Source organism: Hydra vulgaris, chromosome 10 (assembly GCF_038396675.1).
Source record: "Hydra vulgaris chromosome 10, alternate assembly HydraT2T_AEP".
NCBI lineage: Eukaryota > Metazoa > Cnidaria > Hydrozoa > Anthoathecata > Hydridae > Hydra > Hydra vulgaris.
Genome location: NC_088929.1, coordinates 34417269 through 34443182, shown reverse-complemented (window position 1 = coordinate 34443182; position 25914 = coordinate 34417269). Strand labels below are relative to the sequence as shown.

General features: G+C 29.9%; 2 protein-coding genes across 2 annotated transcripts in view; both read right to left on the bottom strand.

Annotated features, from left to right (window-relative positions):
* Positions 1 to 2417: 2417 nt before the first annotated feature.
* Positions 2418 to 5178, bottom strand: LOC136085927 (uncharacterized). The gene is made up of 2 exons (XM_065807892.1): positions 4667 to 5178; positions 2418 to 4513 (listed from the first exon to the last, which is right to left on the bottom strand). The coding sequence occupies exons 1-2, from the start codon at positions 5169 to 5171 to the stop codon at positions 2907 to 2909; spliced, it is 2112 nt and encodes a 703-aa protein (XP_065663964.1). The 5' UTR covers positions 5172 to 5178; the 3' UTR covers positions 2418 to 2906.
* An 8086-nt stretch (positions 5179 to 13264) lies between these two features.
* LOC100198050 (RING-type E3 ubiquitin-protein ligase PPIL2) overlaps positions 13265 to 25914 on the bottom strand; it is a 40625-nt gene continuing 27975 nt past the window's right edge. The window contains exons 22-25 of the mRNA XM_065807891.1: positions 17616 to 17678; positions 17433 to 17471; positions 17162 to 17268; positions 13265 to 13549 (exon numbers count right to left, since the gene is read on the bottom strand). Of these exons, the coding sequence (XP_065663963.1) occupies positions 13456 to 13549; positions 17162 to 17268; positions 17433 to 17471; positions 17616 to 17678 (303 nt within the window). The 3' untranslated portion in view covers positions 13265 to 13455. The remainder of the gene's footprint in view (positions 13550 to 17161; positions 17269 to 17432; positions 17472 to 17615; positions 17679 to 25914) is intronic.

The window sequence follows — 25914 nt, the reverse complement described above, 5'->3', positions numbered from 1 at the left end:
TGCGTGATTTATAAGTCAAGACAATAAAGCTCGGATCCCAATTGGAATCACCGCTACTAACAAACAAGCTTCTGTATTAATGCATATGAAATACCAAGTTTCTCTTCCTGATCATAATTAGGTCATCGCTGCAAAGCACAAGTTCATCCCATCTCTCTATGCAGGCATGAAAGAGTTGATATTAAAAATGAATTCAAATTCATTTTTAATATCAACTCTTTATTAAAATACAATATATAGCAAGACTGAAGGAACTAATTATCTGCACTGTGACTTAAGGTAGGACAGTGGATCTTCTTTATGAGAAAAAATATTTTGAATTCGCTGGAAAGAACTGTACCTCGATCTTTTCAGGTCTAACGATTGATCAGTTTCCAACGGTGGTTAAGTATATTGATTTAGAAGATAAGACTGAACTTGATGCTCGTCATCTCTTGTTGAAGTATTAGGAATGGTTGGCCCCTCATGTGCGCACCAGCCAATATATCACGCATATTGTGAAATGTGAGGATCCCGGATGTTGTTCTTTGAAAAGGGGCTCTTATTTCCATGTTTTTCCCGGTCGATTTCTGCCTCCACCTATTCCAATCTGCCAGTCAAAAGAAGACTTGAAAGCTGTAGCCGTTTCAGACGTCACCAGCAAGAATCGTCTTCCTTCTGTATTTTTTCTTATCGCTTCCAATATTCAGAGTACGATTCCTCAGTTATTGAAATCATTCAAACTTTCTCCTTACAATCTGTTTTGTCCCTCTGTGCAATTAAATTTACTTCCGAGAATCTGTAAGCATTATAACTTGTACTTTGCCTCCCAAGTCATGTCAAAAAAGCATGTCAGCATTAATCATTTCAACTTAATTAACTAAATGGCTATTATTACCTTTTTAGGAGTTAGATCTGTTTGCGAAGAACAGGAAAGAAGTACAAAAAAGAATTAATGGCCATAATTGCGGTAGAAGAGAACGCGGGCTTTGGTGAATGGTTCGATGAGTACGAAATCGAAACGGAGGGCTTTCATACTCCAAATGATGCAACTACTTCAGACGAATTGGACTGCCATTTTCAAATCATATCAATTAACGATTATTTAAAAAATCCTTGGATGGACAAAGAGTGAGGCAAGTTCCCATGACACACTTTGATTAAATTTAATATATAAAATATGAGTAATATAACATAATTTTTTTTGGGGGGGAAGGTCTACAAGAACAAATAACTGAAACAAACGTGGAAATACCCAATAAGTTACTAAATGATATTCAAACACAGAAAAATGTAATTCATTTGAAAATTTTCAATAAAAATGCCTAAATGAAGAACGAAATTTGTTTTAAAAAACAAAGAGAGGGGGAGGAGGGGTCCCAATTTTATGACATCCTTATTACGGGGGGTTTAGGAAAAAAGGACAACCAGAGACAAAGGGAGGGGGAGGGGATCAAAAATTATTTAAAAAAAGGTGACGTCCTTTATGGACAGCCCCCAAAATTTAATTTTGCCCCAGGCCAGATGTAGCCTTCAAAACTCTCACTCTCCCGAAGAAAGCGGTTACAAAAAAGTGGCCATTTGTTGATCATAAGTAGTTGATCATAACATCATTACTTTGATTGCTACTGAGTTCTTGCCGTTCAGTTTTGCTGATTCTGAAAATTTTAAGAGGTTATGAACGAAATATTATCAAATGCCACAATAAAACATTCAACAACTTTTTCAAAAAATAAACTCTCTCAACTTTACCATACCCTACATGGAGTAATGCATGAAGTAATGGAAAATGAGCTCATAGATTTTAATAAGGCTGCCCCAACTACCAACCACTGGACATCAAAGGCAAATGATTCATACATGTCCGTGATATTAAATTTTATCTTACCAGGCTTTTCCCTAAAGAAATTTACATTAGAAGTGTGTTTATTCAAAGAGCGACACACTGGTATCAACATTGCAAAAGCAATTGATAACACACTCTCATACCCTTAATTATTAAAAAAAATACCCAATAAACTGTGTGTTATTAATCAGGCATCAAATATGGCATGTGCTCTAAACAATAGTATGTCTTTAATAACCAAAGAAGAAAGCTCTGTTACATGCAGCGATCACAAACTCAACACTGCACAGTAAAGAACAGTTGAGGGTACCCTGGAAAAATGCTTTTCGTAAAACCAGCTACTCACTACCAGGCTTCATAAAACGACCGCCTTCAGTGCTTCGTTAAAAGATGCTTGTTCCAGGTTAGATGTGAGTTACCTCAAAATACCCTCTACAATAGGGTGTGTCAAACTTTTTTTTTTTTGAATTTTACTTTGCATAGTTTAAAAAAGGGTGAGGTATAATATTAAAAGTTCAGAACCGTTAAAAAAAAAAAATAATAAAGTTTTAGCTACCAGGGAGTCAGTGAGACTATTTCACCAAAAGCCCGGGGGGGAGGGGGAGGTAAAAACTTAAAAAATGGAAGTATTAAAAAAAAAAAACTTACAAAACGTAAAAAAACGCCATCTCTTTTTTTAAAAAAAAAATATTTTTGTAAAAACAAATAGAGAGGTTTGCCCCCTCCCACTGCCTACCACTGAAACTGTAAAATTAGGTTGTTTTGGAACTAAAAATAAAACTTTTATATAGATCCACACAACATTTACTGGCATTTATTAAAATAAAGTACAATAAAGATTAATTCTTAAACATTGTCAAGCCAATAAGGTTTTGTTTAGATAGATTACGTGACATCAACTTCTGTGATAACTCTAGTCCTTTAATCCAACCATCTCTTCTATCTTCTGTAAAAACATTTTCGCATGCCTGGGTAACTTTTTTTACACATCTTTCGACAGCTTGAGTGTGGCAACACCAGTTTGGTACAATCATTGGTTTGAATAAATACTCTTTGATGTCTTTAGTTGTCATGCAACAAGTCAAAGGTGGTTCAAAAGCTTCATTCCAATCAATAAGATCCTTGAGACAAGTTGCCTTAGTATTATATCTGGTGTCCTTCTTGGTCTAACAGATAGATCTCCTAGTTGTTCATTTTCATCACCTTCTCCTCTTATTTCTAGAATTTTGAGTACACTGAAACTTCTCTCCTCTTTATTTTCAGAACAAAGCATAGTTTGAAGAATAGATTCAGAGAAGGCATACCAAGCAGATCGCTTAATAGTTGGAATGACAGTATTCTGAATATCGAGTGACTGGTGTTGAAGCAACTTAAGCTGGTAAAGAACATGTTTTGGTCCTTCTGTCCAACTATGTTTAACTTTGATGTTAAACCAGACAGGAAAGTACACTCCCACAATGAACTCGACTAGTTTAAGAAGTTTTTGGGCTGCATCGCCTTGAAGACCATGATGAGATACCCAAATTCTACATATTCTATTGGCTGTTGTTAGCCATCTGGCCATGTTAACAGGGCCAATTTCAAGAAGTCCTAGTTGCTGAGGAACATGACCACTGCGTATAGCGTTAACTATTTGATAGCCGTAATACTGATCTGTAGAAAGGTCTTTAACCACATCATTACTTAAGTTAATTAGAGGCTCACCAGTTTCAACTTTACTAAAAAAAGGGTTAATTTCAAGATTGGTTGCTTCATCAAGTAAGCTTCCAAAGGGTCCACTCCATTTTTTACCACTTTTAGATTCTCCATCTAACAATTTAATTAGACGTTTGAGTGGTAATTCATTGGTGTGTAGAGCACTTACAATCCAATTTAACTTTCGCCCTAATTTCAGCTCCATAAAGTGCATTACTCCTCCATCACAACCAGTGTTTACATTGGTAGAGTCTCCACCAATTGCTTTTAAGTGTACATTAATGTTCCTCATTGCAGTATACTCATTAATCTTATCTGCTATAATTTCAGCGTGGTTCTTTTTTGCTTCTTTAGCTGGAGTGAAATGAAATAAATACTTACCATCACCAGAACAAATAGTGTAATGTTCTTCTTTAACTTTAGCCGGATACTGTCTGTCTGATCCATCTACAGTTAAAAATACTTTAGTAAGATCTTTTCGTCCATCAAAAAATATGCAGTCAATAATCTCTTTATTGCAATAATCATCAAACTGAATAGCAACTTCATTCATTACTTTATCCCTAGCTCTCCGAACTTTACTGTGATCTATTATTAATCTAGTGTCACTTTGGGATACAAGTCCTCCATCTACCCATGCTGCAGTAGCTAGGACTGCAGTTGCTCTTAAACCAACACCATATCGAGTACTGGCTAATGCAATATTAGAGATATCTTCATAATTTCTAGATTTTTTTAAATATTTTGTACAAGACTTTTGAATAGAAAAAATCTCATTTTCCTCAGATTCAAACTCTTTATAATTATCATGTTCGTTATCTTGTTCATTTTGAGTATTATTTTCTTCTTGCGTTGTGTGTTTTTTTTCTCTCGTTTGTTTTTCTTCTTCTCTTCTTCGTTTGCAACTTTGTACTTTTTTGAACCTTTTGGACTCCATCAAATCAGCAGGTCCAAGTTGATATGAACTAAAAGATCCAATCTTTTCTCGTTGGGCTAAAAAAAAGGTAGCAACATTTTGCTTACAACTAGACAAATTAAAATAAAATTTTCTTTTTAAAATAATCAAAGAGATCAGTAAAATATTATTAAATTTGATTTTCAGCTTTACTAACACTTTTATTATGATTGTCGTATGGTCACTCATACCTTTTATATAAACCAGTTCAATAATTGGTATTTTTCTCTCCCTAGGACAGATACAGGTAATGTGGGCACCAAATTTACAGTCAGGAGGACAGCATTGCTCAGAACAAAGAACTATTTTACAGTTACACGCCACCAAGTCAAACAGTTTGTCAATAATGAAATTAAACTTTTGTTTTATAACTTTACTTGCTTTGTTTTGAGAAATTAGACTAGCTTTGTTCCATGCGTCTATAAGTCTTGTTACCAAATTATGCTTTAAACAAGTTACGGGAGGCACAAATAAAACACTGGCCATTTGCCATTTTTCTAAAAGTTTATTATAAATATCCTGGATCAACTCAGAATTGCTATAGTTTCTTCTGTTTAGTTTACTTGTTTCTCTTAAAAAAATACCATATCTTAGGACATCTCTCATTGTTGGCAGTTCAGCTGTTGGCAACTCTTTTCCAGATCCCAAATATTGACGTAGACAAGAACCATTTTTCCATCTTGTTCCAGTAGCCATTTTAATTTTAATATTATTTTTTATCTAGAAACTTTTAAAATTAGAAAGACATAAATATATATTATAAATATATAAATATAAATATATATATATATATATATAATTTGCATAACAAATATTAAAGCAAAATACTTTTGAATAAAGTTTTGTGTGTAGTCATTCATCAAATAGAATGTATAAGTTAAATACAAACAAAACTTTGCAAAAATACTAATTTTTAAGTTTTTTGTAAACCAAAATTTCTGAAACAGTCTAACTATTAAACGAATTTTGTTTATCCTGCTATAATTTCTTTTGATAAGGTTGTTGTAAAGCAGATATAATACTAAAATATTGAAATTAACCCTGAAAATATGAAAATATCAAAAATTTACAATTTTTGGCAATTTTCAAGGCAGTTCCCTGGTAGCTTAAACTCATTTAAATTCAAATTTTTTGATAGTTCTGAATTTAATATGTTAAACCTCACCCTTTTCTTAAAAATGCCACTGATAAGTATGAATTTTTAAATTTTGACCGTAGTATGACACACCCTACTCTACAGTAACCACGAGATGGAACAGTCATTACGATATGCTGCACGCCATACTTTGACTGAAGGTTCCACACATATATTTACGCGATACAGAAGGTAATATTATATATATATATATATATATATATATATATATATATATATATATATATATATATATATATATATATATATATATATATATATATATATATATATATATATAAAGTATCGGACAAAACGAGTGCAACCAAATAATGCTAATTTAGTTTCTTTATATAAATGTGCTGCATTTTTTCAATTTGGAGAAATAACTATGTAACTGTTTAGAGACAAAGTTCTACAAGTTTTATTCATCACAAAGATCATTATTTGTACACGAAAATTAATAAATTAATCAAAAGTATTAAAAAAAGTTGATTTCCTTCTGGACAAAACAAGTGCAACTCGACAAAATGTTGACCAAGCTGTATTTCGCTATCAATATTTCTTGACGAATCCTTTGTTGTTGATCACAGCCTTGCATCTTCGAGGCATAGATTCGATCAGGTGATCAAAGAAACTTTGTGGAATCGCTGCCCAGGCCTTTTGGAGTTGTTCAAACAGTTGATCCTTATTACGAACACCTTCACGATTAATTCTGCGGTTGACGATCTCCCACAGGTTCTCGATAGGGTTGAGATCTGGATATTGAGGCGGTTAATCCATCGCCGAAAGGTGGTTGTCTTGAAACCACTGCTTGACTACTTTTACAGTGTGTTTCGGATCGTTGTCTTGCTGAAAACCCCATTTTATTGGCATATTTCGTTCAGCATGAGGTAACATAACATCTTTCAGGATTATTTTATACATGAAACGGTCCATTATTCCATCGTTTCGATGTATTGGACCTAGACCGTTAGCAGAAAAACACCCCCAGACCATTACATTGCCTCCACAATGCTTCACAGTTTTATGGCAGTAACGTAAATCGAGGCGTTTTCCGGCCGGTCGACGTACACGGCAAATGCCATCGCTCCCAATGATGTTGAACTTCGATTCATCACTGAACAGGACAGTTCGCCATTTCTGCACATTCCAGTCAATATGAGATGCAGCAAACAGGAGTCTTTTCTTCTGGTTTTTTAGTGAAATCAGCGGTTTCTTTGCAGGGCGTCGAGAAAACAATCTGGCTTCAACAGCACGTCGTCTGATTGTTCGGTCCGATACAGGCAGCTCTAATTGCTTTTGTAATTTGACTGATAATATCCAGGGATCCTTCTTGACGGATCTGACGATCATAGAATACTCTCTAGAAGTGGTGGAACGCGGTCTTCCACCTTTGTTATCTGCTGCCAACTTCTCCGTAGAACGATATTTGGAACATAGTCTTGATACGGTCCATTTTTCACGCGATATTTATCACAAATACTTTTTTGTGACATTCCACTTACGTAATCGCCAATAATTTTCTTTCTTAGTTCCAATCCAAGACTGTCGGGAGCCATTTTTGCACTTGAAGTCATAAAAATAATAAAAATAAATAATCACGCTCTTCAAGGCTTACCGTGTTACATTTACCTTGTGATGATATAATAATGCCCTGTGGAACACAACGTCTTGGTTGGATGTGGACTGTATTGATGTAATGAAACACTTGTTGTATTTTACTTCTTGTATTGATGTTCTTCGATAAAACACTTTGATAAAACTCACTTCGATAAACTGTCTTGATAATACTGACTGATTGACTGATTGATTGACTTCCATATACTGACTGAATTACATGTCGATTTACATGTCTCTTATATGGTAAAATGAACCTGTGTGAACCTGTTCTGGAAGATTCTAGATGCTTCTTTTCGATGCTTCTGGAAGCTTCTGGATGCTTCTGAATGTTTCTGGATATTTCTGGATGCTACTGGATGCTTCCAGATGCTTCTTCTGGAAACTTCTGAAAGCTTCTGCATGCTTCTGGAAACTTCTGGATACTTCCTTTAATTATTAAAAAACATCCGTGACGTTGACACGTACCAGACTTAAAAAAATGAAACAAACCAAAAAAGTTGCACTTGTTTTGTCCGCTGCAAAATGGCACTCGTCAACGAAATTCTGCCTGTGTGCTGTCACCTGTCAGCTGATTGCTCATGTCATGGCATGCTATGACTCCAGACTTCTAAACTGTTTGCTGTAGTAGTATAGTTCGTTTCGTTTTTAAGACATGTAAAATTAGGAACACTTTTTAGCATTGTTCGATATTGGTTGCAAATGTTTTGTCCAATACTGTATTTCGTCAATAAACAATCATTTTATATTTTTTGTAAAAATTAAGAGTTTAATCTTTATATTCTGACAGGAGCAAGTAGAAGAAATTGCAATAACTAATGTGGCTATGAATAAATGAAAAATACAAGCATTTTAAGCACATTATATTCAAAAGGTGCTTCGTTTTAAAAAGGATTCCGAGAGCTTTTGAAATGTTGTTTTCCACTAATTGGATATGATTTTTCCAATTAAAATGATCGTCAAATATTATACCGAGGATTTTGATTGGATAAACTTTTTTTACTTTAATGTTATTTGTAAATAAATCAGGAAGTTTCAGGAGTATGTTATCAGTTTTCGAAGGTTTTGTGAACAGAACGTATTCAGTTTTATCAATGTTTATGGATATTTTATTGGCTTTAAAACAGTCATTGAGATTTATTAGCTCTGTGTTTACAATAGAAAAAACAAGTTTTAATTTAGACCTCGAGAAAAAAAACTAGTATCATCAGCAAAAAAAACAAAATTAAGGAGTTTAGAGGATAAGTAGGTGTCCTTAGTATATACGAGAAACAGCAGAGGACCAAGTATTGAGCCCTGAGGGACACCACAACTAATAACTTTTATCTGCGTACAAGTTAAATCATACGTCACACATTGTTTACGATTTTGTAGATAAGACTGTAGCCATTTTATATTAGAATTTTGAATTCCATAAATTTTTAATTTATAGAGGAGGATTTCGTGATTGACAGTGTCGAATGCCTTCGATAAATCAACTCCAAGAGTATAATTATTGTCAACAAATCCTTTCAAAATATTGCTTGCCAAATCCATCACTGCGTGCTCAGTGCAATGATTTCTCCAAAACCCAAACTGTTTAGCATATAAAATATTGTTTTTATCAATTGAAGTTGTATATTCTATTATACATAATACGTTCGAGAACCTTTGAAAAACAGGAAAGAACTGAGACGGGTCTGTAGTTTGATTCTAAAGAATCGTCGCCGTTTTTATAAATTGGATTTATTTTAGCAAGTTTTAATTGATCAGAAAAGTCCCCGTTTTTTAATGAAAGTTTAAAAATAATGAAAAGAGGCAATATAATAATATCAAAGTTTTCAAAATATTTCCATTAATTTCATCAAGACCTGGACTTTTATTTGTCTGAAGCAAGTCAAAAGCTGAACAAAGTTCTTCATTGGAAAGTTCGAAATTGTCCATAATAAAATCTGATTTTTTCAAAAAAGACTGAAATTTTTTGCTACTTGGAGAGATTTATTTGGCTAAATTTTCCTCAACATTTATAATAAAATTATTCAGTCTCTCGGCAATTTTTTTTAATTAAAAATTTCACCTTAATCAGTTTTTAGTCGATTAGGAAGGTTGCTAGATGTAATTTTTGTTTCCACTGTTATTTCTTTTATTATAATCCAAGTTTTTTTAGCGTTTCCAAATGGTTTTTGGAGAAGACCAGAAGAGAAACTTTTTTTAGTTTGTTTTTTTATTTTTTCGAAATAATTTTTGTATTTTTTATATTTCTCTTCGTTTCGTTATTTTTTTTTGTTGATGATTTTAAAAGACCTTTAATCATCCACGGGCTATGCACACTTTTGGGTTTTATAATTTTCTGAATTTTAGGAAAAGCTTTATCATATTGCCTTGTAAAGACGCGAATAAAGAAATCGTATGCGTTACGTGTATCGTTGCAATCATTCAATAATTCCCAATTGATTTCATGCAAAAGCTGTCTAAAGTTCGCAATCGAGTCTTTGTTTACATGCCTTATGTATACTGTTCTGGGTTTTTTATTTATACAGCATTTAGTATTTGTTGTTAAAAAAACATGTCACTGATATCCATTTTTATTATACCACATGGGTCACTGATATCCATTTTTATTATACCACTGTTGATTGTCCAGTCACTATAATTATTAGTGATAATATTATCTATGATAGATGATGTTTTTCGATTTACACGCGTTGGCTTGTTAATCATGAGGTAAGCACTAAATTGAGAAAGAGTATTTATAAAACTTTTCACGTGGTTATCAGTGTTTAAATTTATCAAGTTTAAACTAAAGTCTCCGAGTAAGTGCAGATATTTTTTTGAGGTTTGAATTAATATTCGCCTTAAGTTGTTTTCAAATTGATTGTAATTTCCATTGGGTGGTTGATATAAACGAATTTTTTTCTTTTCGGTTTACTATCTCTAATGACTCACAGTTCGAGTTATTCACATTTAGGCTATCTATTTTTTTATATGTCAACGAGTTGTGAACAAATATGCATACGCCTCCGCCAATACCGTTTTTTCTTGGTAGGTGAACAGACTTATAATCTGTTAAATGCAAATTAGAGTTACTCATATCTTCACTCTGATACCAGGTTTTTGTAAGACAGATTATACTGAATTAAAAATTTATATTATTTAGCATTAATTTTAGATTTTCAAAGTTTTTGCTCATGCTTCTAATATTTATATTTAGTAATGACATGTAATATAGTGATTTATTTAGAATACTTGTAACCTCGTGAACTTTAAAATATTTAGTTTCTAAGGAATAATTGTCAAGAATGTTTACGTCAGGATCAATGTTCTTTAAAAAGTGACTTTTTTCTACTTTTTTCTAATACTAACTGTCATTTTGGAAAAATCTTCGTTGACATATATATTTGATCCTTTTAATCTATTTGTTTCTTTCAATATTTTCATTTTATCTTTATAACTTTTTTAATTTCATCACGATTGATCTTGTACGATTATCTTTTTTAATTCCCATACGACGTGCACGTCGTGCGTTGTCACGTTGTCACGTTGTCGACGTTGCACGACGTGCAATGTCGATTCCCAACAAACCTAGATTTTTCTCAGGAAATATTTTTACTTTTTCTTCCGTTTGTGTTCAAGTTTCATTATCATTTTCCGGTAACCCATCAATTCTTAAGTTATCTCTTATTGTTCTACCTTCAATGTTTCTTTGTTGATTCTTTAAGAGTTCTAAACAAGTTAATTTTTTTTCAAAGCTGTTGTGGCAAGCCTCAACTTTTTGATCAATAAGGTTTTCTTGAAAATTTCAACTTAATTTAACATCTGCAACATCTTTCTCAAGTATTTTAATTTTACTTATGTTTTCATTTAGAATGTTTTCAATTTTATCCAGTCGATTGTTAATTATTTTCGTATTTCCGCTTACAATATCTAAAACGTTTTTTTCTTGTTGTTTGAGTAATGTTTTCGTTTGATTTTGCATTTCTTTTTTGAATTCCATAAACATTTTTTCAATTTCTGATAATGCTGCCATGATATATAAAAATCGAGTTCAAACAAAATATCTATACTTTTACAAAATACGAAAAAAATATAAATTTATATATATATTTTTTCGCGTTTGCAAATTTAGAAAGATTTATTAAAGCTGTTAAAAACACATCTGTTCATTACGCAAGCTGAGTTGCGAAAAAATGATTGGTGATGATCGGAAGAAAACTGTACCTACAAATGAACAGTTCCTACTCTTTGAAGCTATTGTTCCACTACTAAAACCTGTTAAAGAATTATCAGTTTTTTTATCTTCTGACACAGAGATCCGAATTGACGTCACTGTAGAAAGTAACAGCACTCATCAACTTCATCGAGAAAGAACAAATAATCATCTCATAAAAACAATAAACTAGTAAAATAATTCTTGGAGGACTTATTATCAGAATTAGATAAGAGATTTCCAGACAATGGCCGTAAATTGCCCGCATTTGCACTAGGACATTACCTTCATCCGTTTTTCCGTGGACATCTTCTTGATGTTGACGATGAAAATATTCAAAACTGGTTGAAAACCATCCCCCAACCAAAGAATACTGTGAGTATTCTTTATTGTCTGTCTCAAGCTTCAGTAATAATAACGCTAGTAACAATACCGGTGCTGATAATGCACAAGGTTGGGAGGAAAATGAATATAATATTATTTTAGCAAAGTATAAGGAAGATACTAATTCACATCATATACACGAAAACCCTTCTATTAAACTAGAAATGGAAAAATACCAAAAAACAATAAGATCCAAAAATGCAGGTAAAAACGACACCTTAGCATGGTGGAAGCAGCGTGCAGCTGAATTTCCTATCCTTTCAGGTGTAGCAAGATCCTGGTTGGCAACTCCAACAACCCCTGCATCATCTGAAAGAGCATTTTCTGCTTCTGATCTTGTCATCACTAATCGTAGATAAAATCTCGATAGTGACAAGGCAGATAAGCTTGTACTTATAATGCAGAACTATTCCGCTCTTAAAAATTACATCAGAAAATAGCTTATAAAACAAGAAAATGAAAGTGATATAGGGCATGAATGAGACTTATCATTTCCAATATAAATAGAAGAAAATCCTAAAATACCAACGAAAGTAGAGCAAAGGAAAAAACAACTAATGGACGATAGCCTAAGTATTGTTGATTGTTAAAAACACAATAACTAAATCTCTAAAAAGCAATTGTACTTGTATTTTGTTAATAAATAATTCAATGTCACTTTTTAATTTTTTTTTTGTCTTATTGAGTCTCGATTTGAGACCATGCGATACTATACGATTATTTTTATTATCGGTATCGAAGCAATACTGATAGTATCGATATTGGTACATAAGCGATTCCACACAATACGAGACCATCCTCTCGGTATCGAACCGATACTGATAGTATCGACATTAGTATATAAGCGATACCACGCGATACGAGACCATTCTTCTCGGTATTGACTTATACGATACCGATAATTTAGTGTCTATTTGGTACTACACAAACGTAATAAGTAACCTGCTTATAAAAAAAAAAAACCTGCATTAAGAATTATTTCTATTGTAGATTGCTTTTTACACACAAAATATTTCTAACAAAGTTAAAATGCCTCCCAACCAAAATTTTATTTTAAATTCAAAGTAAAACCGAAAATTAAAATGAAACTACCAATAAAATTGCTTATTTTGAATAATGGTATGAATAGTTGATCTTTGCTAAAAGGGTTACTTTTTAATAAAAATATTTTTTGAAAGGAGGTAACTTAATTTACTTTATATGTTGCAAAGCGTGCTATGTAAAAAAAGCTAACGAGTGTGTTAGCTTAAGCGAACAACCCAAAGATTATATTATTCTAAAGATGTTATGAATAATTTTTAAGCCTATTGTTCTTTTGATTTTTTTCTAAATGAGAAATCAGACTTTGAAAAGTTTTTTTGGTCAAGAAAATCAAAAAAATAAAGGTTCAAGAAAAGGTATAGTATGCTAATGAACTATAACAATTTTTTTTAAATGGTTTTGATGAACGATTTTTTGAAATAATTTAATACTTCTCAAAAGGTTTTCATTTTAAAATGACATACATTCAGTAAGAACTTACAAAAATAAATTGACATTTTAAATTAAATATATATTTTTAATCAAAAAGTATCCAAGAGCTGAAATCATTAAATATAATAATATAGAATTGCTGATAAAAAGTTGACTTTACTTAACATACTAACATTTGATCATTACCATGAGCTAAAGTCAGTGAAGTCAGAGCTATTTATCTTTTTCTTTGATTTCGGTGCGACCGAACCTTCATCATCTTCTACATATCGTTTGCTGAATAAAAGTAAAAAATATATAAGTAGAAATACTTTTGCGACGTGGCTTTTTATATATAAAGCTTTAAATAGTTAAGGCGTCAAAAAAATCAAGTCTGTTCACTGAATGGTAAAACTTTTTATGTTTTACAATCCAAATTTGAACTCACTTTTTCAACATTCGATCTCGGTAAACTATTAAAATTTTTATTGTCATTGTTTATAGGGAATGCAAATTTTGACGAAAACAAAAAAAAATCGGAATTCGAAATTAAATTTGTTCGAAATTCGGTCGAATTCCGAAAACATTTTAAATTTTTTTGTCTATAAAAATAATAAAAATAACTTATTTGAGATAATTCATTGTTATTTATTTCATAAAAAATACTTCCTTTAAAAATAGAAATAGAACATAAAATTATACCAAATTCAATTAGTAAAGAAACGTTTTAATATGGTATATCATTTAATAATAAGAAATATATAATTGTTTTATTTGCCTAAAATATGCCCTGAGGAAGCATCACTTAAAGAGATCACTTAAAGCTGCGTCTCCGAGTCTCGTTCGAACTTTTGTACAAAAGTTACCAGCAATTGAAAAAGCTCTCTCAGACTCCACGCTCGATGGTGGAATCAAAATCAAATATGAGTAGACGGACTCTAATATTTTGCCACGAACGCCGTTCTCTTCAAAGAATTTCATTTCAGATTTAACTTTTGAAATTAAGCTCCTACTTATTATTTGTTGAGTTGAGTTGGACGTTATGTTGGACGATAAACTCAATTGAATTTTGTTCTCCAACTTTCGCATTAATGTTAAGGGCTTAGTTTGTTCTTCCAACATCACTTTATCACATCGTCAGCTTCTGACTGCTCGCCTGAGGAAGTTTCCATGTTAGTGTTAAATATCAATCTTTGTGTAAAGTTTTCAATAACTTTGGTTATTGTTTTTTTCAATGGTCTAGTGAAAGATGCGTGAATCTCACTTTTTCCGCCATTGTGTACTGAAGAGTTCCAGGCACATTAGTTCGTTTTTGGCTTTTTAATTTCTTCATTAATTTTAATAAAAGTTCATCAGATCCAAAATTTTCACGCATAAAAGAAAACGCCGCATCAGCAGAAAGCAGATCCAGGAGAAGTGCAGAGATAATGTTTTTAATCGACAAAATTTCAGCATATAGAATTAGAATGTAGAATATTTATATGTACAGAAACAAAAACACAAATTTAAAAGTTGGACAGAGCACGAAAAAATAAATTTTAGTTTCGGAATTCGTTGGAAGAATTTTCGGAATTCGAATTCGAAACTATATTATAAAAACGAATTCTGGAATTCTCGAATTTCGAGATGCAATCCCTAATTGTTTATATTTATAATAAAAAATTATAATTACAAACAAAATTTAGCGTAAACAGTTCTTTTTTATCGCAATATAATTGTGATAAAAATAAAAAAGATTCAAGATTTTGAAATTCGTGAATTCTGGAATTCTCGAATTTCGAGATGCAATCCCTAATTGTTTATATTTATAATAAAAAATTATAATTACAAACAAAATTTAGCGTAAACAGTTCTTTTTTATCGCAATATAATTGCGATAAAAATAAAAAAGATTCAAGATTTTGAAATTCGTGAATTCTGGAATTCTCGAATTTCGAGATGCAATCCCTAATTGTTTATATTTATAATAAAAAATTATAATTACAAACAAAATTTAGCGTAAACAGTTCTTTTTTATCGCAATATAATTGCGATAAAAATAAAAAAGATTCAAGATAATTAAAATCAAATACATATTGGGTGATCGGATCACCCAATATTGCTATAATATATATATATATATATTGAAATACTCAAAAAAATAAAAAATATATATTTTGGAAATATTTAAATATTTCCAAAATATAAAAATAAGATTATTATAAATAATAACATATAAATACATAATAAATAAAGACATAAATATTCTATTGACCATCGTAGTATTTATAGATATCATAATATTAACAGGATGTTATTTAATTAGACAACGTTTTAAAGTGTGTTATGTAAATTTATTTTATATAAAACTTTTTAATCTATATTCAACGTAGTAACCATTAATATTTTTTTTCTCTTTTAAAATATTTTAAACGTACACTTTTTCAGCTTTCAATGTGAACTAATGTCACTTTAAGCATTCAACTTTGATATTTTTCATATAATGCATGAAGTAAGCTTTACTCTATCCAGAAAAAACGTTTGTTTTTTTTACTTTAAATTTGTTAAATAAATTTTGGACATAATCAATTAAGTGTACATTTTCAACAAAAAAAACAACAACAACAGATTTTAGACAAATTTAATGGAAAGACTGATTCATTCAATTTGAACCTGGTTCTCTATATTTTTTACTTAGTTTAGAATATGCATGTACTTGAAAAAACATTGGAAACAGCTATTCTCATATTGAGCTCAAAGAAAATTTAAATGAACTTCAAAGATTTTACTTGAAAACTTTATTTCAGCTTAATTATGTCTTAGTATTTTTTTTCCCCATGGGTATCTAAAAATTAATTTTTTTAAGTGGACTGTACAAATTACATAATGCAATTATTTATTCCACTAATTCTATTGATAAAACAAATCTGCTTTCATTAAATTTATTCTTTAGCCAGAACACAAAATGCAAATGGCTGATTATTATACAATAATCAGTCATAAAATTTTTTCCATATATAGTTAAAGAGAAATATATTTTGAAGTATTATTCGACACGTTAATTTGAATTTATTCAAAATAATGTACTATATAAAATATGGTATTTAAATTTTAACTTAAATACCCATTTCAAAGAACTACTTCAAATTGGCATTTTTTACATCAATGCTTGCAAAACAATGCAAAACTTGAAGTCTTATACAAAATGTAATGTAGGTAAATAATACAAACATTTAGGTGTATGTAAATATATGCTACGCATCTTATAAAACACAAAATAGAATACAATACCTAAAATAAATGTAATAAACATAAAAAAATATAAAAACAAAACATGATAATGAACAATGAATACAAGTTATTAAATAATAACTTTCATTTATCGACAGCAGGGTTCCCACTATTAAAACTGAGGCTAAAAGTAAGGTATTTAAGGAGATTTAAGGAGATATTTTCCTAATATTTAAGGAGATTTGGTCGCGAACGAAAATTTTTTTAGAGAAAAAATAAGGAGAATAAAGGAGAAAATGATTATATTAAAAACAGAATCTTATTTTTTTCAATAAATTTTAAATATAAACAGAGAAATTATTATAAATTAATATATTACTTTATATATATATGTATAGATATAAATATATGTTTAATAAAAATATAGGTTTGCAAACTATCAAAGAACTATATATTTTCTTCTTTATTAATAAATTTAATCCATTCACTTTAATAAAATTTCCTAGATGATTAAAAAAAAATAAGGAGAAATTAAGGAGTGCAGTTAAATTTTAACTTTTTTCAAGGTTAATTAAGGACATTTAAGGAGGTTTTTATTTTTTAAGGATATCTAAGGTTTTTAAGGAGAAGTGGGAACCCTGTTATAACATAGAGGAACTACTGACATTGCTAATGTCAAGTATGTAAAAATTAAGCTACCTTATATCTGTGGGAATATATTTTGCAATTCCAGAAGACCTGTATACTTTTGGCTTGTTTTCAATATCACGAGACACTTTTCTCATTTTTTGGAGTTCAACCTCTTCCTAAAATAACAACACATAAAAATAAAACAGAAAAAATGAAGGAACCTAAATAATTAAAATAAAACAGAAAAATTGAAGGTCAAAAAATGTAAAATGTGACAAATAAATAATTTCAAAAGTGTTAAGTTTGTATATATTTAAAAAAAAAAAAGAATAAATATTACTTTAGCCTTTTTAAGTTCATTCTCTTCTTCTTGCTTAAGCTAAAGTAAACAAGTAAATAATAATAAATAAATAATAAATATTTCATCCAAATTCTACTAATCACAAGTAAAATCACAATCAAAAACTTTTGCTCATAAAATTCACTATCAAACACCCTTGCTCATAAAATTGTTTATGCATACTTGATCATCAACTTCTTGAAATGGATTTACGAAAACGGTCATGTTTACAACTTTAATTTCTTCCTAAAAAAAATTTTTTTTTTAATAATAAAATCTATAAACAGTCTGTATGATGTATCACACACACACACACAGACACACACACACACACACACAGACACACACACACACACAAAATGCGTATTTCATGAAATGTGCAATTTTTGCTCAATTTGTAAACTAGATAGCACTATTGCACAGATTGTAAATTGTTGAGTTATATAGTTGTTATGTTTTTTTATATATTTAGCGTGATAAACAATATTTGTATTTATATATTTTTGTATACAAGTAGAATTCCCTTAAACACCATACCCCCTTAAACACAACATACATACCCCTTAAACACTACACGTATAAACTTTCAACTCTGGGTTTCACTAATGTCAATGAAATTATTAAACAATGATTGAATCAGTATCTCTAAACATCCTAGATGACAAATTAATTAAAAATTTACCTCAATTACAATTTTAAAATCGTCAAAAAGAGAATGCAAACGACCTCCTACAGTTTAATAATTAGTTTTAAGTTTGCAATTATCTTATTTCTAGATAATGTTACACTTGTTCTAATCCACCAATGTAATATTAACTAATTTACAAACTCTTAAAGATATTTATTTTGTATTTTTTTCGCAATGCTATGGATGTAGTTTTTAAGGGGTCAAGCTTTAAAATACAATAACAATGTATATTTTGAATAATAGGAAATATGAAAAATGATAAGAAAAAACAGATTTAATACAATAACAGCTTTAATAACAGCAATAACTATTTTTTGAATAACATAAAATGACAAAAAAAATATGAATAGCATAAAATATTCTAAAAAGGAGACATGCAACAAACAAACATTTCATCTAAAAAAACATCTCTGAATCATTATGATTTAAAATATTTAAATCAAAACCAAAATAAAGCGTTTTTTTTAAAGAATGCAGGGAGAATCATTGTCAGCTTTTTGTTATCAAAGCGACAAGCCATTTTAGTGCATACAGTTTAAAGAATGGAATGACATTGCGAACACTCTGTTAAAGATTTTGCAAGACATTCTTCTACACAAGAGCATTGCAGTATGCAACGATAAAACAGTTCTTTTTCATGGAGCTTATGTTTCTTTTTTTCCTCTGAATCGCAAATTTTTTTCTGTTTTTCTCCTTTGAGAGAAGCCACTTTTGAAAGCACATCTTGAGCCTCCATAGATTCATGCACATTAGTGACCTTTGTTGTTTTTGTTTGATTAACCTCCTTGGGTTTAACCCGGTTAACTGAAAGTAAACCAGGCACTTCTGCTAAACTGAGGCTTTTCTCAAATGATTCCTCAATGAATGATTGTGACATTTCATACATTGATTTCCAATATTCGGCTGAACCATACCTTCCTTTTGTTTGGGCGACTTTGGATTGTGATCTCGGAGTTGTTGCCAAGGGTCCGTCTTTTGAGGTCACACTTTTTGTTTCCTTAAGAGTAGAAGATTGTAGAGAAACAACATCAGTTTTACCAATAAGAAGAGCTGCTTGTTCAAATTTATCCTGCTGCATATCATCAACATTAAGACCATTCTTACTTATACCAACTTTCTTAACAGCTGCTACAATATTGGCAGCGGATACCCAATTGTTCCAAATTGTTCCTAGGATATTCATGAATCTTTCTTGATTTATCGTCTGGAAAGAGGAAAAGAGCTCATCTTGCGTGTTATAATATCGATGGAGCTGTTGATTTGGTGCTTGGTCTAGTAGCTGTGTGATTCCAGTAGTATCAGGTGGAGACACAAATAAATTGATTTGCTTTTCACGCAAAAAATTAAGAACTTTAAAGTCAAACCGCGATGAATGACCATCTGATAGAAGCACAACTGGTCGCTCTATACCTTGTTCGGTGAGAGGTTTATCAAGTTTTTTATACGCAACCAATAATGAACAGTTATCTTGCAAACAACTCTCTGTCGTGGAAATGATCAAATTTTTGATGTTACTGACAGCTTCTTGTGGTGCCATCTGGCTTGTTATGCCTTTGCCCGCAAATATTACCTGACACAATGAAACCTCTCCTAAAAGTATAAATATTATATATTTCACTTTTTAAAAATATAAAACTATAAAAGCCACAACTTTAGTTGTGAAAAGTTGTTTAGTTGGCTCACCTGATAATGAAACAAATGGGTTTATAGTTATGCACTTTCTGTTTTTGCAAATCATTTTTTTACATATCTCTCCTTTGCCAGCATAAACTAACCCAGTGGCAGTACCATCTACACCGTAGTTGACAAACTGTGGTGTTTCATCATGATTGAAAACTCTTTCTGTTGCAATATCACCGACCCATACACCATTTTTTGTTTTTTATAGTTCTTCATTATACTACAAGCAATTAGTTCATCAGCTAAGGCAGCTAGAATAAAAAAAGTTGTAAAATTAATAATATAATCAAGTTACATAAATTATCAACGTACAAAACATATAAACTTATTCAAGAATAACAACTAAGAAGTAGAACACTTGAGAATGAAATTGAAAATAGATCTTTTTATATTTTGGCTAAACTAAAAAAAGAATATGTGTACCTAGATGAGTTATAGCTATTTCCCTAGTACAATTTAGGGCTCTGTTCATTTTAACTCGGCCTTGCCTCGTAATGACAATATCATCATGTTCAGCATGCCATCCTCTCCAAAATGATTTCCCGAGTCTAAATAGTTTGGATAATTAGGTTCAGTATTTTCCATCTATTTAATAATAATTTTACATCTATTTTACTTTACCCTTGTACCTGTTGGGATCTTGATAAAATAATTTGAAGAAAAAACTTACTTACCTCCCATTTTGTATTTTTACACTAGGTGAAAAAGGTTTTTGCACCTTTTCCATTTTTGTTCAAATGATCTCTGATTTTCAGCACATCCAAAATAATTTCAGAAACTTCTTTCTTAGAGAGTCCCTGGTGGGCTCTGTTTTTGTTTCTGATAAAATAAACTATTTCTTTGTCATCATCTGGATGTAACACTCTCAAATGTTCCTTTTTTACAGTCTTATCTTTGCCATCTAATCTTCTGTCTATTGTACCACAATCTTTTATTAAAGGAAACTTTCCTCGTTTTTTATTTTCTGTGCACCAATCTACTGCCTCTGATATTTGATTTTCTTTAGCTCTTATGTCCTTTCTGTAAACTGTTGCTTCAGTTTGAGTTTCTGGCTTGGTTTTTGTTCTGCTTTTTTTTCTACCAGCAGAAATATTAAAATTAAATTATGGTTTCCCTATACTATTATTTTATTTAAACTCTAAAAATAAAGAATATACATACTTGATTAAAGATTATGAGCACAAAATGAACAGCAAGGTACCAGTTATAACCATTTTACTATTTCTTAGTTAAAGAAGATCAGTATAAACATTCTCTCCATTCCTGGCTATTCTAAGTGAGCTTTTGGAGGCATATTTTACTTAATGTAATGTAGGATTTAAGGGGGAATCGTGTAGTTTTTAAGGGATTTTACTAGTTAAAATGCTATTTTTTGTTGGACTTAGTTAGCAAGCCTCCTTATATATCATACTACACTGATTTCTGATATAATAAGAAAATTTTTTTGATTTTTCGGTAATTTTTCATCCATATAAATACAAATATGTTCCTTGTAGTTTTTAAGGGGCATCTTTCAAAAAATCAGAAAATTCAATCTGTTAATTCTCACTAAATATGGCAAAACAAGAATAACGACTTCCAGGGAAGAAAAACCCTATAATAGTTATTTTCAAATCACAAAAAAAAAGTTCAAATAGTTGACCTGTAACGGATGTATTCTGAAAGTTTGCGTAGTTTTTAAGGGAATTCTACCTGTATGTTTAAATAAAATTTATATATATATTTTTTATTATATATATACTATATATATATTTTTGAACTAAAAATTATTAAAATTCTTTGTTCCTAATAATTCAAAATTTAATAAATAATAAAAAAATTAATTTTGTTTCTTTTTTTAGATTGTTGGTACCATCATAGGCACACTCAACAAGATTAATGAGATATCTTTATTCTTTTTCTCTGACCAAGATTCTGCAATCATCCATGTGATATCCAAACTTTTCAACATTAGGGATACCTGAATTCTTAACTTAACAAGGCATCAAACAGTGAGGAGAATAAAGTATTTTTCAAAACTAAAGTTTGGTCATTTGAACTTTGGCTTAAACTTTCTTGAAAAAATGCAAGTTGATTGGATAGAAGTTGAAGATTTAGATAATAAATTGCTTTTCCTAAAAATCTTGCATGATGAATAGCACCACTTTATATGTACAAGGGAATAAATAAGTGACAACTAATTCTGCGAGTTCACTTTTAGGTAATTCCGCATTAAATCACCCGAAATTTAGGAAATTTTGAACCATGGATCCTCAAATTTTTTAAAAACTTCATTGGCAGTTGCATTTTAAAAAGAAAAGTCAACACATAAAATTTTAGCTAAATATATTGAGCGGTTAACAATAAACTGCAATTTTAATACTGAACTGGTTTTCCAAAATCACCTGGTTTTCATAACATTCTGAAAAAACATTTTTCTTAAAAAAATAAGAATTAAAAATGGCAAAAATATGAAAATAAACATATATGTTTTTTTGATGCTGAATTCAATAAATGTACTTAAAATGCTAAAATGTAAAAGGAACATTTCAAATTACATAAAAAAACATATAAAAGGAAGTTAATAAAACAACTAGTTTCTATAAACCAACTTTGGGGCCCAATATCTCAAAACACCCCTGTCAAATTTTTTTTTTTTTTTTAATGCTGTTAATATTTTCAGCTACTTATAATCTTACTAGGCACAAAAAATCCAACTGGAAAAACAACGGAAAAATATGGAGCTTTAATTTCAAAGATATATCAAATTTTCAATGAATTATTTAAAAAAACTTGAAATATAGATTTCTGTAAAACATTAAATTCAGTTTATAGACCTCCTTACAAGAAAAAAACAAAATAATTTTGTTATATCTAAGGAAGTCTTAATTATATAATAAATTAGTTATTTGATCTTAACAACTGAAAAAATATCCTGTTTTGTTTTTATATAAAAACTGACTAAGTGTGATATTGATGTGCTTTTATTTTTAAAGTTTTGACAACTATAGTTAGTAAAAGTTAAAAAAAACAACTAGTTTATGAAAAATTATAGAACAACATTTATTGGTAAAATTTTATTTAAATTCTAACAAATGAACAATTTTATATATATATACATATATATATATATATATATATATATATATATATATATATATATATATATATATATAATATATATATATATATATATATATATATATATATATATATATATATATATATATAAAATAACAGTATCTATCAGCGTAAAAATATTATACAACAGAAAGATTCTGAAAAGGTTTGAATTATTTCTATATTAAAAACTTTTATTATTTTTTTAACTGAAAATTAAGTAATAAAGAAAACTCTTTTTTTTTAGGAAATACATTCATACCAAGTAATTTATCTTAAGATGTGTCCTATTGGCTTAATGATATCAGATGCATGCTAAGACCAACAAGATCAAGCTCATAATTTCATCAAAGTCTTAAGCCTTCTTTTTCATGTTATTTGTTTCATAACACAGTTTTGAGGGAACATTAACTTGACTTTCAGTTTTTCTAGTAACACTACTTACCATTTTGTTGATACGCGCAACTTTTTGCTTTCCTTCTGAGAGTATATGTTTTGATGATTTTGAATAAGTTTTTAGAGATATATTAAATTTTTTGAGTTATTCATTGATCTCCTGTCTTTTTGATTTGAATGATGATTTTAGAAAATCCTCATCTTGTTCACCAATATTTTTTCAGCAATATTTAAACTTCTTCTCATCATGAGATTTTCTAAAAGTAATTGAATTGTATAAAGCTTATCTGCAGAATTGATTAAAATATTGTTTATGTTTTGGAAAATACAAATTAAAAAAGTATATATACATTAAAATATTTAAATTCTACATCTACTTATTTGTGATTTTCTATGTATGTATATTGAATGAATCACAACATGCGTTCTGCCATATAGGATACATTTTCAAATATTTTGTAGTATGTTTTTCACATAATATTAAGTTTGATAGTTCAATGTTACAGTGTAATGATATAGTTATTTTTTCTTTATTGCTTAAAGTTTCAATAACACCTTGTTGGTCTTAGCATGCATCTGATATCATTAAGCCAATAGGACACATCTTAAGATAAATTACTTGGTATGAATGTATTTCCTAAAAAAAAAGAGTTTTCTTTCTTACTTAATTTTCAGTTAAAAAAATAATGAAAGTTTTTAATATAGAAATTTGCTAAAGTTAAGTTTCTTCACCCAAAGGTCCAATCAATCTGTTTTAACTGACCTGAAAGAGACAACTACTTTTTTATTCTCAACATCAACATATTGAAAAAATCTGCTCCACAAGTTTGCTCTATCAAAAAACTATGTTTTGAAAATGCTGAAATAGAAGAAGTACAAGTAAAATGGGAACAATGTTGTGAACTATTACAAACACAGCCAAAATAACTTACATCTTCGATACTTTTAAAAATGTTGTATATTTAAGTAACTTTTTAAATTACAATTAACTTATTTTTATTTAGTTTACAAATATTTTGGGGATTTTTAATAAAAAAGTGATATATCTTTGAAATAAAAGTTCTGTGTTTCAGTTTTTTTTCAAGTTAGATTTTTTGTGCCCAGTAAGATTTGATATTTTGCATGCAATATTTTTTTATAATTAGGAATAATGTGTCAAAATATAACACAAAAAGAAGACACATGGTTCAATGGACTGGGTGATTTGATGTGGAATTACCCTTCTATCATCTTTTAAAATACCTGGTTTACCAACATAAGGTCTGCAAAATGTCAATGACTTATTAGCTACCTTTTTTAAAACACAGCTTTTAACCTTATTCCAATCAGATCGTAGCAGTTGAACTGGATTATAATTAAAATTAGGTTCTTAAAAAACATTTTTCAGCTTTTTGAAAAGAGGATTATCAGGTCCATTAGTTTTGCCATTGGTCGCTAATTTCCTAAACTAAGGCATTCTTAATTCAGTCACATGATGTCTACAGGCTATTTGGAGAAGATACTTATCCAGTTCTTTAAATATTCTGGAAACTGATTCCTTATTTGTCCAAGTATAGAATGACGTTGTATCAAAGCATATTCCTCTAGTTTTTGACGTAAGTTGATACTCCTTAATTAAATTCATTACACCTAAGAATCTTCACCAGTGGATGATGCCAGCGTAGGTAATCCAAGTAGGTAAGTCTCTCCATTAATGTTAACTAAAACAGCCACTCTATCCCCCTTTAATACTTTTCCGTTATTTACCTCAAACAAGGTCTTGCCATCAAAATGAATTATATATGGATATGGAAATGCATCAATGGCTACCTTAATATCATATTCTGTATTGATTGACATGTTTTCATTCTCTTTTTTCTATAAGCAGTAGACTGGCTGCTTTTAACTTCTTTAAGATCAATACCTGATTCGTATAGAATTACATTTATTACCTTCTGTAAAACATTTGGTAATATATCACAGGCTTTAGCAGTAAGTGAAACTTTACCAGCATAAATATTTTTTGGAATTTTTGCAGTTACTGTATCTGGGTTTTCAGAAACTAATATGTGATACTAATCACTTGGATCAAAATCAGATTCAATTGAAGAGTCCTCACTTTGTGTCTAGAAGTTCACTGTTAGGTATATCATCAATCAAACTCTTAAGCTGTGAACAAACTTTTTTCATGATACTTTCTTTTGCCTAATTTACAGAAAAATTGCAGTTTTAGTTTTTAATTTTAGAATTAGTGAAAAAAAGAATAAATTAACAGAGGTTAAACCAGAGCTAAATTTAACTAAAAAAATTGACTACTTTTTTTTAATATTAAATATACTCTGAACCAATAACAAACTTTCTTTCACCTTCTTAGTCTTCCAGAAATTTTAAACCTTCAATCAAGTCTTTTAGCGACCTTTTTTTATTTTTACTGATCATGTTTTTAAGATTACGAGCCCAAATTTTTTTTTATCTCAAATCACCTATAGTTCTTTTTTTTTGAATTTTTTTTGAAAGTTGAAATAAAACTTCCGCATATTAAAAATTTTTTTTACTAAACTTAAATCAGTTAACACATCAAACCCAGCTTTAATCAAGGGTCTCTTGATTTTAAACAAAACACATTCACAGCAACTATCT